Source organism: Lepisosteus oculatus, chromosome 23 (genome assembly GCF_040954835.1).
Source record: "Lepisosteus oculatus isolate fLepOcu1 chromosome 23, fLepOcu1.hap2, whole genome shotgun sequence".
Classification (NCBI taxonomy): domain Eukaryota; kingdom Metazoa; phylum Chordata; class Actinopteri; order Semionotiformes; family Lepisosteidae; genus Lepisosteus; species Lepisosteus oculatus.
Window position 1 is genome coordinate 10,360,635 of NC_090718.1, and position 15,634 is coordinate 10,376,268.

A 15,634-nucleotide genomic window follows, 5' to 3' on the forward strand; every position below is an offset into this window, starting at 1 on the left:
GAAGATATTGAAGTTTGATAGTTACCATAAGGTTTTGTTTGTTCACACCTGAAGAAGGCTCCTAAGCCGAAAATTGTTTTCTTTCTCCTCTTTTCAGCCTGGAATAAACCTTTTACTTTGTTCCTTTGGTTGCTCACTGTTAGTCCCCTCAAAGAGGAGAGTTACATTTTGCTTGTTTTGGTTTCCTTTTGGGAAGAGATCTAAGGCAGAAAGTACATTTGGCAATGCAGCTCGAAGGTCCTGAGTGACCCGGCATCCTTGAAAGTGACAGTGAAATTGTAGGCATATTAGTTAAACAGAAGCTGAATAAACACAGATGAACGTTCCATCCAGTGTGTGTCCTGCCTTGTGCTTTTTGCTGGGAAAGGACCAAGACTGGGAAATTCTGTGTATAGGATCCAAAAGTGAGTGCAGAATGCTGTCCCTGCCTTCTCTCATAGACACTCCCCGCAGTGGTTAGAAATGGATGTCACAGAAATGGATGGATGGATGAATAAACACAGCATAGTCTGAGCATAAGCAAAGTATTACCTTTTGTGCAGTCACTGCTGCCTTTTTGCAAGGTTCAGATTTAGCTTGGGTCAGTTGATGTCATGCCTTGGCAAAGTCACAGATTATAAAATTGGATTTTTGCACCATTTGGCGCCACCAGATTTTAAAATCTACTTGCTGGATATAAAATATTTCCTATATTCTAGATCCTGTTCTCAAATTCACAATACATGCTTAATTTTTTTAAATTGCTTGGTTCTGGACATCTGTTGTGGAATAAAAGCCCAATTGTGTTTGCAAATTCTTGAGGTGCTATTGCACATTGATTATGCATCACTTAGGTAATGTGGACAGGGCATATGAAACCCCAGAAAATACAGTCTTAGATAAAAACTGAAAATGAATTACTCTGGATACTGCTACCGGATTATTTTTAGCAGTCTGTAATTCTAAAATGCAAACAGTTGGAATGGGAAGCAAAGAATAGCTTTTAGAGCGAGATAATAAATTACATAGTTTTCTGAACTATGTGCGGGGAACTTCTTTTGTTCATAATCTATTCATTCACACCGTGATTTAAGGGCTATAGAAATGTTTAAGATTACAGAATGCAATTTAAGGACAATACCCTTTTCTACTGATGTTTTTATAGATGAAAAACATATCACAACTTACATTTTGACCTGACATACATCCCATTAAATAATAAGAGTAAATACATTTTATAGAAAACAAAGACGTGGAGAATTTTCACATAATTGTTTTGGATGCTTTATCATGTAAAATTGAAGAGATATACCATACCTTCAAAGACAGGAGATTTGTCTTGAGTAACTCATACTGTACATGTATTCATTAAATACCTTTGTGTTTTCTTTCTTTTGTGAGTGTATCTTTTAGAAGAGGAAGGTGAGAGCCTTTTACTCAGAGATATGCATGTCTAATGAATAGACTACTGAAGATCGAGAGACTAGTCTAATGGAAGGTGTTTGAAAAATTAAAGCATTCATCTCTTCCTTGTTTACCATTAGAACAAAGTGAAAAGCAGAGACCAAAGAGAAATGGTGCATTAGACATTAATACCACTCTTACACGAATTGCCTTAAGTTTGCATCAGAAAACCGCCTTTTCAGCAGAAATGTGGTTATCTTTAATCCATTTCAAATTAAAATTGCATCCCGAATCTTTCAGAGGCAGCAGGCGATGCAATTATGTTTTATGTTACATTCTTTTTTATGAAGCCAACAAATGAAATATGTATCATCATTAAGAAAAGCAGTGTTGTCTTGAGAAACCATTCTTTTTTCTCAAACAACCTTTGATCACATCTGTGGTTAAAGAATACACACATCTCTACAATAATTGTAGGCTTTCAGTACTCATATTTTTACATTATTGTATAGTTTATATGCTGTATCACAGTGGTTAAGTTATAGGTGAGGCTTGTGTACTTGAGTTGGGGGTGAGGATGGAATTATTAAAAAGTCAAAAGGGGTCAAATGGAGACAGGGTTGTCATGAGGTCAAGACTAAGGGGATGGGTTTGGTTTGGGTTTATGATTAGGTTTGGGGATATGCTTCAAGCCTTTAGGTGGATTTAGGATTGTCCAAGGTTATACAGATCGAAGTGTCAGAGGTATTGTATAATGTGTGCCTGGGATAGAACTAACCTCCTCAATGTTAGATAATTACATGGAGTGTCCCTGTACACCAATCACATCTGTACTTGCTCTTAATTACATTGCCATTTCAATTTGACTAAATGTAATTTTTGTGCAAATGATTATAAAAAAAATAATAGATTTGTAGCTTTACTAGCATATTGGGTAAGTCTCTGAACTCATTACTGCTGGGTTGTGGTTGCTGATGTTGCTGTGTTACCTTGTTTGAGGTCCTTTGCTACAATTGCTCCTGTTAATCCAGCTATATGCTGTATATATAAGGGCCAGCAGAGGGTGCTGAGGGGGTAATACTGGTAATAGACCAGCATCCCGTACTCAAGTTAGGTGATCTCTCATCTGCACAAAGCCACAAAAAACAAAATAACCTTCACCTGGTGTGGAACAGATATAGAATTTACCTACACACCTACGCATGTTAATGTAAAGCATTACCCACTGTTATCTGCTGAGCAATAAATTGACAGCTCAAACACTAAAGACATAACCTCTTGACAGAAAGAGATTTGACAATGGCTGTGGATTTCTAGTACATTTTCCAGAGCCAAGCCATGGAAATACCGCAGTAAATGAAACAAGGGTTGGCAGTCATTTGAAATCGAGGGGAAGTTTGAGCTCTTAAGAATGGAAGTCTCTGATTCTAGCCAGGATCCTGTTATCGATAGTGAAACGGATTCCCCCCAAACAGTATCTCTCAGAGTACAACCACAGAAGGTTGACTATTACTGGGCCAGGCTGGCGATCAGCAAATCAACCTGCTGGCATGAGATGATGTTAGTGAGGTATGCACTGATCTTCCCTGTGACCTTAACTCCTGCAAGGCTCTATGGATCTACCAACGTCTCAAACAATGAATGGATCTGATACACATCGAACTTGGAGAACTAGGTCTGTGGGATCTCATTCTCCCCAAGTTTTACAGGAACTATAGCTAGAAGCTACAGTAAGTCTTAGGTTTTTGGAATTTTGAATAAGGAGAAATAAAATCATCTCAGAATTAGAAAACAAAAGGCAAAGGTTTATAAAGTCAAGAATGTTTGAACATTTTGTTTTTCTTTACTGTGCTTCTTAAAAATGTCCCCCCCTTAGGCATAATTATCATTTTCAGTACCCTTTCAGTTCTGTGCTACTGAATGCTTGCGCTTTTACAGCACTATGTAAGACTGTGCAAATCTAAAACAAATCCTGACTTTATTTGGACTGTGCACTGAGTAAACACTGTTGCAGAGTCTTGGTGTACAAAAGGAGTAGATGGTAGGATAGACAATCTTTTAAGCTTTTTTATATATGTACAGTCATTGTGTTTTAAGCAGAAGTCCAAAACTGCACAGTAATTTGGTGGGAAATTGTATACTCATAAGTTGAGATAAGATACATTCGTTCACTTGGCTGCAAGTAGAAAGTCTTGCAGTGTTTCAGAACTGCTGCTCTTTCCAGTCAGCGTTACATTTTCTGACTGAAATGTGAGAGAAGCATGATGATGAGACATGTACATCATTTTAAGCTTACACTTCTTATATAAAAGAATTGCCTGCATCTCAAATCTTAAAAAATGAGTGATATTCTTTTATAATTTCTAAATTACTACTTCCTATTACTTAATGTAACTTGCTTCTCTTGTCTCTAGGTTTTCAATTTATTTTCTCTCAGTTTAGCTTTAAGGAATTGCTTAGGATCATTACCTTCATTGGAATTTTTAAACTGTCTAGACATATTGTACTTGCAAAGGGCATTGTGTGTGCCAAATTCCAGGAATCCAGTTCAATTTAAATAACATTAAATATTGCTTCATGTATTCTGAAGACAGAAAAGCTGTGCTCACATCTGCAAACCCAATAATGACCCAGAACTAAATAAAATAGTTATACATGTACTTAACCCCAATTTAAAACCTTCAATGAAAAAGCCATAAACGCTGTATGAGCATTTTGGTGTAATTTGATTTTGGGAATCTGGAAAAAAAAAGGTTCTGTTTGAAAGAAAACTATGTGCTCTGTGTGCACAATTTTCTGCTTATTAGTCAGCTCAATATTCTTTTTCAAGGATTCAGACGATATCAGGAAACATAAAAATAATCTGTAATGTGTTCAAATTTCCAGTAGTGGCTTCGTGACTCATACTGTGTGGGCTTTTCCCATATATTACACAGTACAGTGTTGCTTCAGGGAGGTAATCTAAAGGTGTCTGAGCATGTTCTTGGAAGTGCTACATTTTATTTTAAATGACAGCATATTGTCTTCAAGAAAAAAAAGTGTTATGCCATTAGTTGTCGGGTATCAGTTTAGTGAATATCAAATTCTCATTTAATATAAACCATATGTATGTATCCATATTTATCTATATGTCTAGCACAAATAGTTGGATGGTTTTCAAGTCTTTATCTGTTTCACATTTCTTTTTTCCAGGTGGTTGGAGAGTGGCGGTTTAGTAAAATCCATTGTGATATCTTTGTCACCTTAGATGTCATGATGTGTACTGCTAGCATCCTTAATCTCTGTGCTATTAGTATTGACAGGTAAGACTCTTCTCATCCTTTGCACCACTTTATTAGCCACAACTAATAATCGGATTAATAATAAAACTGATGTTGCTAAGTCTTCAGGAATCACAGAACCTCCCCCTCTTGAAAAAGCATGCTTCATGGATTGATTATAAAGTCTTCTTTCTCTTCCTTTTATTGAAATTGAGCAGACTACACAGGGGTAAACAAGAGAGAAGCAAGATGCACTGTGAATAAAATAAAGCAAAAAAAGGAGTTTTGAGCATTCTCTATTTTTTAATGTCTTGCAACAAATTTTGCAGTTTAACCTATTGCAGAAGGATAACACATCACACCTTCTGACCGAAGCCTCACTTGTTTGAGGTTTTTATGCCTCGTTATTTTATGTTAATATGTGCCAGTTATTAATAATATTATAATAATAATAATAATAATAATAATAATATTTCAGGTGGGTAGCTGCGTCAGCATGCGTAGGCTGCAAAGGAACAAGTAATAGGTTTATTCCATCCTGAAAAAAAGAAGAAAGAGAACACAACGTTTCGGCCGTGGAGCCTTCTTCAGGTGTCTCCACGGCCGAAACGTTGTGTTCTCTTTCTTCTTTTTTTCAGCATGGAATAAACCTATTACTTGTTCCTTTGCATAATAATAATATGCCTGAGTTAGCGAGCGTTTAGGACTATTTAATATGTTTTTGCACAAAACAATTACTTCCACAAGGTTGAGAAACCCTTGCAAAGGCTGTCACATTCTGAAAGTGTGTACTGCAAGAGTACACAGGAGACGTACTTCACTGTATGAGCACTGGGAACGTAGATCAAACTGCCCAGACATTTCTGGGACGTTGCAACAAATTTCCCTCCTAAAACGAGACAAAAGAGGGAATGTTTCTTTTTCTTAAATAAGGCCATTAGCCAGTCCAATTAATGCACCATGATCATTCTGGCCTGTACATACTGCGAGGTTGGAAGGTCAATATCAGCATGTTTTGTTCCACCATTCATCCATATGTAAATATGCGTGCATCCAGAAGACTAATGTTTAACACTTGGCCCCTACAAATGTAATGATATTCACTATGAACATCCTATTCAGCATACTAATAAATCAGATCTGATACGATGGTGTACTTTCAGAATATCCCATGCTGTTTATTCCTCCCCATCCTTATTGTCTTTCTTCGTCTGCCTCTCAGGTATACAGCTGTTGCAATGCCGATGCTATACAATACAAGGTACAGCTCCAAGAGACGAGTCACAGTTATGATCTCGGTGGTCTGGGTTCTGTCCTTTGCAATATCCTGCCCTCTGTTGTTTGGCTTAAATAACACAGGTAAAGGAAAATCACTGATTAAGAACTTGTTTAAAAAGTAACGTTGATATACAGTACTTAGTGATCACAAAGAGCAAGCCCAGTACATACTGTAGAAGACAGTATCCATCAAATAGAAGCAAGAAAAAAAGCATTTGCAAAGAAAAAGCTAGCATTGAGTACTGAGTTTATGGTGTTTTATGATTACACGTTCCCAATATTTAATGACTCATTAAATCATTAAAAGGTGGGAAATCTGTTTTTATGCTATTATAAGATACAGTACACACCCCTCAAAAATTGCTTTTGTTCAAAAGAATTTCATATTTCCATGTTTTATGAGGAGATACTGCACATATTTTAATAGCTGAATGGAATTTTAATTGAGTGTGTGACATTACAGCAAAATGATAGCTTCAATCTCACATTGTAACTTCACTACAATCTACCCTCTCTTTTTTCATGTGTGTCTGTTTCCTGTTCTCCTATTTCCTGCAACATTTGTCAAAAACATCCCCCATAATTTCCTGTGTAATTCCTGTGGTTACAGCCTTAGAGACCTGTACACATGGCATCAACCATGGTTTGACCTTTACACTCATCTAAAGGAAGCACATGTGCTCTATACATGTGATCACACTCTATACATGTGATCAAAATGTTTATTAACTGTAACAAATTCATCGGCAAAATTCAAGTTAAACGTGTTTATATTCTAAAATTTTTATTTTCAACTTCACTCACATGCAGTAGCTTTGTGGTTTAAATCCTGCACGTTAGCAGTGTCATTTCCCAAAGAAGTATTTTTAAAACCTAATGTATGAGGTCTTCAAAATTTGAAGTTTACATATTTTCTGCAAAGGTGTAAATCGAAGCTCTTTTTAATATGAACTGCTGCGCCTATCATTGCAAAATTCAGGTCATTGTGTGATTTATATACAATACTTTAAGCTGGAATTGATAAAAAAGCAACTTCTGTTCTTTTTTTCAGCCACCCGAGATGATGCTCTATGTGTAATTGCAAACCCCGCCTTTGTTGTGTACTCCTCTATCGTGTCCTTCTACGTTCCCTTCATCATCACTCTGCTAGTGTATGTGCAGATTTATGTGGTCCTCAGGAAACGCAGGAAACGTGTGAACACGAAGCGCAGCAGTCACGGGATGGAGGCCGACGTGCACACGACGCTGAAGGTGATCCTCCGCGTGCACATTGTACATCGTAGCCCACAGAAAGTCTCAGCAATCCCCTGGAACTTACGGGATTCATACATGGAGGAAACGCACTTGAAACGTTAGCTTTTGGAGCTGCAGAAAGCTGGATTTTAGCACACTCAGACTTTTGGTTGTATGATTTTGCATTGCTGGCATGGTGGCGTGGTGCTTGTCTCACAACGCTGGGGCCCTGGGTCCACTTCTTGGGATGCAATCTTCTTGGATTTTGTGTGTCTTCCCTGTGTTTGCATGGATTCGCTCCTGTTGATCCGTTTCCTCCTACAGTCCAGACATATTGGTAGCTGAATTGGCTTCTGGGAAAATGGGCCCAGAAAATTGGAAAATTGTGAGTGTGTGCATGTATTTCTATGATGGACAAGCATCCCATCCAGCATTTATCCTTCCTTTCACCTGTTGCTTGCTGGGACAGGGTCCGGCTTGCCCACAACCCTAAATTGGATAGAGCAGTTAGAATATGGATGGATGGATTTTGGATTGCTTTATGTGTTCAATTCAGAATCTAACAATCTGTCCACGGAGCAAAACCTAAAAAAAAAAAGTAATTTGGAGCACTGTGACGTGAGTATTTGAGTCTACTCAATTTGAGTCTACTCTATGTGAGCACTTGAACTACAAGCAGGTGCAATAGCAATTTTCTGTATTAGGTCCACAACTTTTCAGGATGGAGTGTTTTCTCAATATCTGGCAACAATATTTCTGATAAGCCCTCAGTGCCTTTTCTCATAAGAGAACCTTACAGTTTGCATTTAAAAAACAAAACAAAGTTCCTGTATTCGTTTATTGCATTTAAATACTTGTCAGTATGTGAATTATTTACATGAAATTGATTAATGGTTCACATTATAAATTGATAAAAGTGGCAAATTCCAAAGCTCTCATAGGTGACTCTTGTGATTTTTGTTCTTGATGAGGATATAAGGATACCTTTGGCCTTGTTCTCCACTCTTTCGATGTTTAGGTTAAAACAGATTGAGCAGGAAGGTTAGATCCTAATCCCATACACTCCCACTGACCAAGGTCTCATATCATGTCTTCCCCTTAGCAAATATCTCTCACTTTCCCATCTACACCCTTGCAACAACTCCTGGACTGGACTGTTACTCCCTCTCAGCCAGATGAGTCATTTATGCTTTCTGTATTTTGTCCCTCTGTCATGTTCATCAGAATCTAACCAATCTACGTACTGAAATGCCTTTCTGATGTGAACTTATTGTGTCTTTATTAGATCCCAGTCTAGTGAAATGTATTCCATGCGCTTCTGTCATAATGTTCATTAAACAACTGGTGAGAAAAAATGCACAACTAAGTATTAATGGGCACACTGAAGTATGAGTTAAGGAGGCTTAGTGGGATTAATGGTCATCTGTAAATTGTGCTTATGGAATCGAAAGACATTTCACTAGCTTTCCTAATTAAGGTTTTTAAATCGGAAAGGAAACAATTGGAAGGCAAGTTTAAAAGGGACTTCATGGGACCAAAAGCAAACATGGAAAGCACTGAATATGAAAACCTGGAATTTGATATTACTGTGTTTGATATTTGATATTACAGTGACTGGAATTTCAAAAGCAGCAGTGGATCACAATAGGAAAGATGCAAAGATGCCACATTAGAGATTGCAAAGGTATCCTGTAGCTTGGACAGTATTCATAAGTTTACAGTGATTTCTGGGAGAGTGTTTTCACCCTTCCAGTGGATTCCAGTGGACCCTTTCTGTTGTTTCTGTTGTGGGGTTTGTAGCATACAGTAAGTGACAAATTGTTTTGGAGAAAGGGACATCCAAGCTGTACAGGTATGAGAATTGTACTGTAGGTAAAGCCCAGTCTATTAACAAATGTTGATTCTAAAATGGGGACAGTAAAAATAAAAAAAACAACTGTAACTACCATATTTTAAAATAAATTAAAATACCTTTTGGAACATGAGCAAGAAGGTCTGAAAGTTAAGAGACTGGGTCCTTAATTCTATACTTGCGTGCAGTGTATACCTTTAGAAAGCACAGTGTGAATACAGCTAAGTCATTTGTTTTTTTTTTTTTTTCGTTTCACACCCATGTAAAACATTTATTTTGTGAGTTTTACATTTATGATTAAAATTAATTTCTATACAAAAATAAAATCTAATTATTATTGGGTAATTCTGTGCATACTTTTAATCATATTGGCGCAAACCATGGTCACCTTAAATAATCTGAATTCAACTCAGTGATTACTATTTGAAGATAAACTTTACATTAATTTCCATATTACTTGTACTTGTCTACATCTACTTCAGGCAATAACTGCACGTCACTGACCATTTGAACTCACTAAATACCTTCTTTAATAATTCAAGACACTTTGCCACAACTTTTTTGTAATCACCAAGTCCTTGAATGGAACAAACTTCAATTTTTTTCAGTGTGTAAAATACTTGCTCAGTTGGATCTAAATCAGCAGATCAAATTTTATTTATACCGAGCAGGCTTGTTCAGTCCAAGTTTTTTCATTTATTTCTTTTTTTGTCCTGTTGAACTGTTTGGTTGTATTGGCTGAATATTCGGCACTATATTTTTATGGTAGAAGGTAAATTGCCACCAGATAAATATAAAGCATTTTCTTCTATAGGAGACTCCGATAGAACAATTGTCCCAATACTTTAGTGCCTTTAAAATAAAATAAAAAATAACAACACTATGTTTTTATTTAAATAACCAAAGAAGATAGAACTGTATTGATTCTATTAAAAACTAAATAGAGGTTACTGTACATAGTAAAATTCCAATTTAGTTTTTTTCCAATACATTTGGAAGGCACAATAGCATACTTAAAATGGTTTTACTATTTTATTTCAATAGAATTCTTGTGTGGGTGCCTACCACTGAACTCCTCCTGTGTTTTCTGTTCTTTTCTTAGTATAACATAAATGCTTCAAATTGAGCTGCCTTCAATTCAATATGTTCTTCAGTATCCCCTGAAAAATATATTGTGTCTGGAAAGAAAAGAAAAAGGAGAATCTGATTTTTAGATATTGTTAGCTTTCAAGGATTATGTTCTGGAATCAAAAAGAAAATCCTTTTATTATATACCATCCATATCACACAGAGCTATTCGATTTCACTCTGCCAGACACATTCATCCATTCTTGATCGCCAGCTCTATATGTCTGTCAGAGATCTCTACTGAAAAGTAAATGAATGGGAATTGACAGAAATTGTTTGCACATATGTTGTTCAGTGACAACAAAAAACTAAATTCACAATGACACCTTGATCTCCAAGTAGCTAAAGATATTTTTATCTGGCTCAAACATCATAGTTTGTAGTATGTGTACATTTTTTAAAACAATTTAATTGTAAATTTGTTTTAATACCAAACTGTAAGAGACCTAAACATAAATTGCTCTGCAAACATTATGAGAAATTATATATCCTGTATTTGGTGAACTGATAATTTGAAATTGTACTCTTGGCTTTGGATCTTACTTGCATTGATTATTATAGACTGCAATAGAAATCTTCCGATGTGGCAAAACTATTCATAACTGATTAACAGCGGAGATCTAGTCTGCGTTTTGGAGCTATACATTCTTTCTCACATAGAATCCTGTGATTACTTTTACTGAGGCTGATCTTTCTACCTTTAATAATGTTTAATTGTAATTATCTGAACAGAAAGAAAACATAATAATAACCGTCATTTTTTTTTATTTGTCCAAGATTTACATTCGAAGCAATGGGCAAAAAGGACAGTGTGAAAAGTGACTTTCATTAATGGCACCAAACACACGACTTAGCGTAATTATAATCAGGAGTACCAATGATTGACAAAATGACCGACCCTACAGAGCTGATTACGGATAATCACTGCTTCGATAGTGGGAACACTGACATTCTGTTGGAGTACCTCTCCTCTTACTTGATATGTGAAATCGTCAGCAAAAAGTCATCTTCTAGAGGTTATGAATTGTCAAGCCCCACACAGTAAAGTAGGACAGACCATCAACTTTGTTACCTTTTTAATATGAAATCCCAAAGTATGGGGAGTTGAGAATTCCGTAATGAAAGCTTTGAAAAATGGTACACAACGTAGAGGGGATTTTTATAAAATGATCGATCTGTACTACATTTTGAGCCATGGTCATTTTCTTTTTAGCATTTCTGCCTTATAATAAAATTGTAAAAATATTTCTTTTTGTCTGGCGTAAAACACATTCTACTGCCCTGTTGCTTCATTTTGTTGCTTTTTTTCTTTCCCAGGACAAGTGCACACATCCTGAGGATGTGAAACTCTGCACGATGATAGTGAAGTCCAATGGGAGTTTTCCAGTCAACAAAAAGAAAGTGGTTCGTGTAATTTTTATTGATGTTTCTTCTTTTCTATCTAGGGAAAATCACCTTTTGAGAACTGTCCTATATATTAGAGCTTCCAAATATCATTTCATGGGTTTTTTTTACTTACAATATTGTTAAAATTGTAATACTGTATACAGTATATAAAAGGTAACAGCCAATTCAGTCACTCACTCACACGAGGGGCAGTTTTCCCAGAAGCTGATTAATATACCAGTATATCTCTGGACTGTGGAAGGAAACTGGAGCACCCAGGGGAAACCCATGTGAACACAGGGAAACCAAAAAAGGTCTATGCAGATAGCACCACAGGTCCGGAATTTATCCCAAGGCCTCAGCATTGTGAAACGGTAATGCTAACCACTGCATCACTGTGCTGCCCATCTTGTTACTAGAACTGATCAAATAGAATAGTTTTATAGCTATGTGTTCCAGATAGGCTCCACCCCACTAGGTGAGCTTATTGCAGGCCTGTCTGCAGTGAAAAACAATCCATGCAGTTTCCCTCTAGTCTGTATCCCTGTAATCTCTGTGAAGTCCAAAAAAATCTGTGCAGTCTCTCTGTGGTTTGAGAGAGCCTGTGCAGTTCTCTCTAGTGCGGTACATAGGACAGCCCACTACTGTAGCTAATCAAGGACACTGACTAAAGACCCATCACACTGTGCCTTTTGGTCATTGTAAAATTACTAATATCCAATTTACTTATTGACAGATATGTGATGGAATATACATTTTCTGCAAAGACATGGCAGTTGTAGCTAAATTGCATGAATTATTATTAGATTTATAAGGTAGCCTGCACTTCCATAAGCATGGTGTATTTGGCATTCAATCACATACTGTACATCTGTACTGCCCAGGTTTTGGACAAGCCGAGGAAGTTTCACAGATTCACTCGTGATAACAGTTGTGCTTCACACTCTTGTGAAGATGACTTGTGCACTTCCTTACTGTGAGGTCGTCATACTGTATCTCCAGAGATTTCTCTGCTCGACACAAGTGTGCTTACGCGGGCCGTGTCTGCGTTTACAGATTCTCATCCAGGAGGCCGTGAACCACCCTGACGACATGGAAATGGACATGATGACAAGCACCAGCCCCCCAGAGAAGAAGAAGCACAAACCCGCAGCCCCCCAGGCTCACCTTTCCATGCCTGCCACCTCTAACCAGTGCCAGAGCATGGCCCTGCCCTCTCCAGCCGACAGCCCTGTCAAGGCCGAAAAGAACGGGCACACAAGAGAGCTTCCTAAAGCTGCCAAAGCTTTCGAGATCCAAGCAATGCCCAATGGCAAAACAAGGACGTCAGTCAAGACCCTGAGCAAGAGGAAGCTCTCTCAGCAGAAGGAGAAAAAAGCCACTCAGATGTTGGCGATCGTCCTGGGTGAGTGAAACACTCAGTGTTGTGAAGAGATTCATTTTATCAGTGTGATGTGAGATGAGATGTCTTTACTGAAAAATCAGCCATGTTTCTTATAGTATTTATGCAACGTAGTGTAGGAAATAAGTGAATTTGAGTCGACAAGAAATGAATATAAGCTGCAGAAATCTTCTGCAGCTTCTGTGCAGAGGTACCTCTGGAAAACTGTCAGGTACTGTACAGCATGTCAGGTAGTTTTCTAGGTAGTAATCGCTCCAAGTGAAGGTTAGGGGGTGAAAACTCTGCAAGGGCTGCAGTGAAGAATGTTGATTTTCTAAATTCCTGTCTCCCGAAAGTTACTGTATCTTTCCCACAGCAAGAGATATGGCTACCAGAAGAGCAGCTATCAATGCGTTGATACTGGGAAAGAAATTAAGTTAAGGAATTATTTCGTTTGCTTATAATAAAAAGGATAATAGTACAACTCACTCTACAACTTATGGTCAAAGCCACTGTAGTGTTTTCTGTGTTTAAACTTCTTTTAAATTACTCTTAGATTTAATTCACTTATAGTGTGTCCATTTAATATTAAGGCCCAGCTTCCCCTAATACAAGAACCACACATCCTTGATTCTGCTTTGCAGTGCATCATTTTTTACACAGAGATACGATCCCAGCAGGGTGCTCAGTCTTTTAAATTTTTTTCATTCAATGACACTAGAAAGAAAAGAATTGCATTACTCTATCCAAATATGGTGATCATGGAAACAAAGCTGGAAATTACATTTACATTTATGAAAATCTAAAATAAGTGATATTATAAACAATAATACCAATTGAAAAACAGATTAACAATGGGCAATGACAGCTGTGAATATAAACTGCGTTCTATATACCTTTCCAAAATTGCTTATAGAATTTGTATTCACTGAATTCTTAAATACATTTCTATTTCAGTTTTCACATTAATAAAACATGAACTTCTAAATACATTACCATACAGTCTCTTTCTATTAGTTTTTTTCCTATTAGAGACAGTTAATTAAAAACTGAATCAGAAAAATAATAGAAATCTTGTTCATCAAGAGATAAAGAAACATCGGTTGAAGGAGGTTTTAGAATTGGACTTTTAATTAATTTGTAGCACCTTTTAAACTTATGTTTTCTTCTCTGTTTCAGGGGTGTTTATTATATGTTGGCTGCCTTTTTTCATCACTCATATTCTGAACACGCACTGCACAAAGTGCAGGGTTCCGCTGGAAATGTACAATGCCTTCACTTGGCTTGGCTATGTCAATAGCGCAGTGAATCCGATCATTTACACCACTTTCAACATTGAGTTTAGGAAGGCTTTTATCAAGATACTGCACTGCTGAGGTGGAAAGGACACAAATTAGCAAAGAGGCCAAAGTCTGGATTTGCTGTACAAAACGCCCCCTGGTTCCTTTTTGATCGCCAGTCAGCAGTTTCAGAAACGTTTTACCTTCGGGTAGAGAGGATTTGCACGGGGGAACGGACTTCGAGGAGGCGGGGAACCTGTTTTTATCTGATCTTTCCTTCACTTGATGGTTTTTCTCATTTTTAAAGAATGTAAACAAAAGGGCAACACTCTATTTCTGACTCAATGGACTAATAGTCAAGGACCTGTCACCTTCATTTTACAGTATGTACTTGTAGACAGGATGCTGAATGAATTCAGTGGATTTAAGTAAAGAAAGGCCAAAGGCAAGGTTGTTTTCTTCATTCATTAAGACCACAAATGAATATAGTGTCAAGCTCAACAAGCTTGTGTCCCTGTTGTTTTGCACATTTAATTTGGCAAAAGTGTGCTTTGGATTCTTTCTTCAAGTATTATGCTTTATAATTGAATAAAACAAGATGATATCCAGTTGTCTTACACAGAACAAAGATGGGTCTATGAATTAGGACTCAATGGCATTCATAAATGTATTACGCAAATCTTTCTAATTCAACATGTTCACGGATCTGAAGTCCAGAGAGAAATCTTTACCTTCTGCTGTAACAGAATTGCTGATACCAATTTTACTAAACTTTTTTGGTCCTTTTTTGTTATTCCAGTGGTTGTGTACATGAATGAAATGCTTTAACTTAATAAAATGTAAATAAGAATACAAAAGAATATAAGCCCATGACAAAAATGAAATACACATTACATTGTCCATTGAAAACAAAATAATTTCTTCACGGTCCTTATCTTTTTTATGTTCTTTTGTTTCTATGAAAAATATAATTTCAGTAAGGAATTTTCATCCAGAAATTATATTTTTAAGTGAGTTTCATTAATATACCAAGTGAAAAGTGTGGAGAATACTTAAGTAAAAATATAGGGGGTTGTGTTAGGCCTTTTGATATAAAGTTAGTTGCTTACTTTAATTAATTTAGTTTTTTTGTCAAATCCATTATTTTGCTTCATGGAAACTTTAATATTTTCCATTCTTTTTAGATTCAGTAAAAATGAAACACTTTCAGGAATAACGTGGTATTTTTGAAGAAAAACAATTTACTAAGATTTACAAAGAGAAGAATTTATAAAAGTTACTAAGTATTTTATTTACCATTACAATGTTTCTGCATAGAATAAAAGAGAATATATTTATTCTTCAGTTAATGGATTGATAACTTGTCAGGAATGCGTAAAAAAATCATACACCTTATTCTCTTTTTTTGGCCAGAAGATATTCTAAAAAATTCCAAGGATACTGTAGATCTTTA

At 36.6% G+C, this 15,634-nt stretch overlaps 1 protein-coding gene across 2 annotated transcripts in view; it reads left to right on the forward strand.

Annotated features, from left to right (window-relative positions):
* The window catches only part of drd2a (dopamine receptor D2a), a 50,781-nt gene extending 35,807 nt beyond the window's left edge, over positions 1-14,974 (forward strand). For both annotated transcript variants that reach the window (XM_006642285.3, XM_069183129.1), the window contains 6 exons: positions 4,576-4,685; positions 5,866-6,002; positions 6,973-7,172; positions 11,452-11,538; positions 12,577-12,925; positions 14,081-14,974. In XM_006642285.3, coding sequence (XP_006642348.1) covers positions 4,576-4,685; positions 5,866-6,002; positions 6,973-7,172; positions 11,452-11,538; positions 12,577-12,925; positions 14,081-14,277 — 1,080 coding nt within the window. In that variant the 3' untranslated portion in view covers positions 14,278-14,974. The remainder of the gene's footprint in view (positions 1-4,575; positions 4,686-5,865; positions 6,003-6,972; positions 7,173-11,451; positions 11,539-12,576; positions 12,926-14,080) is intronic.
* The last annotated feature ends 660 nt before the right edge of the window (positions 14,975-15,634 follow it).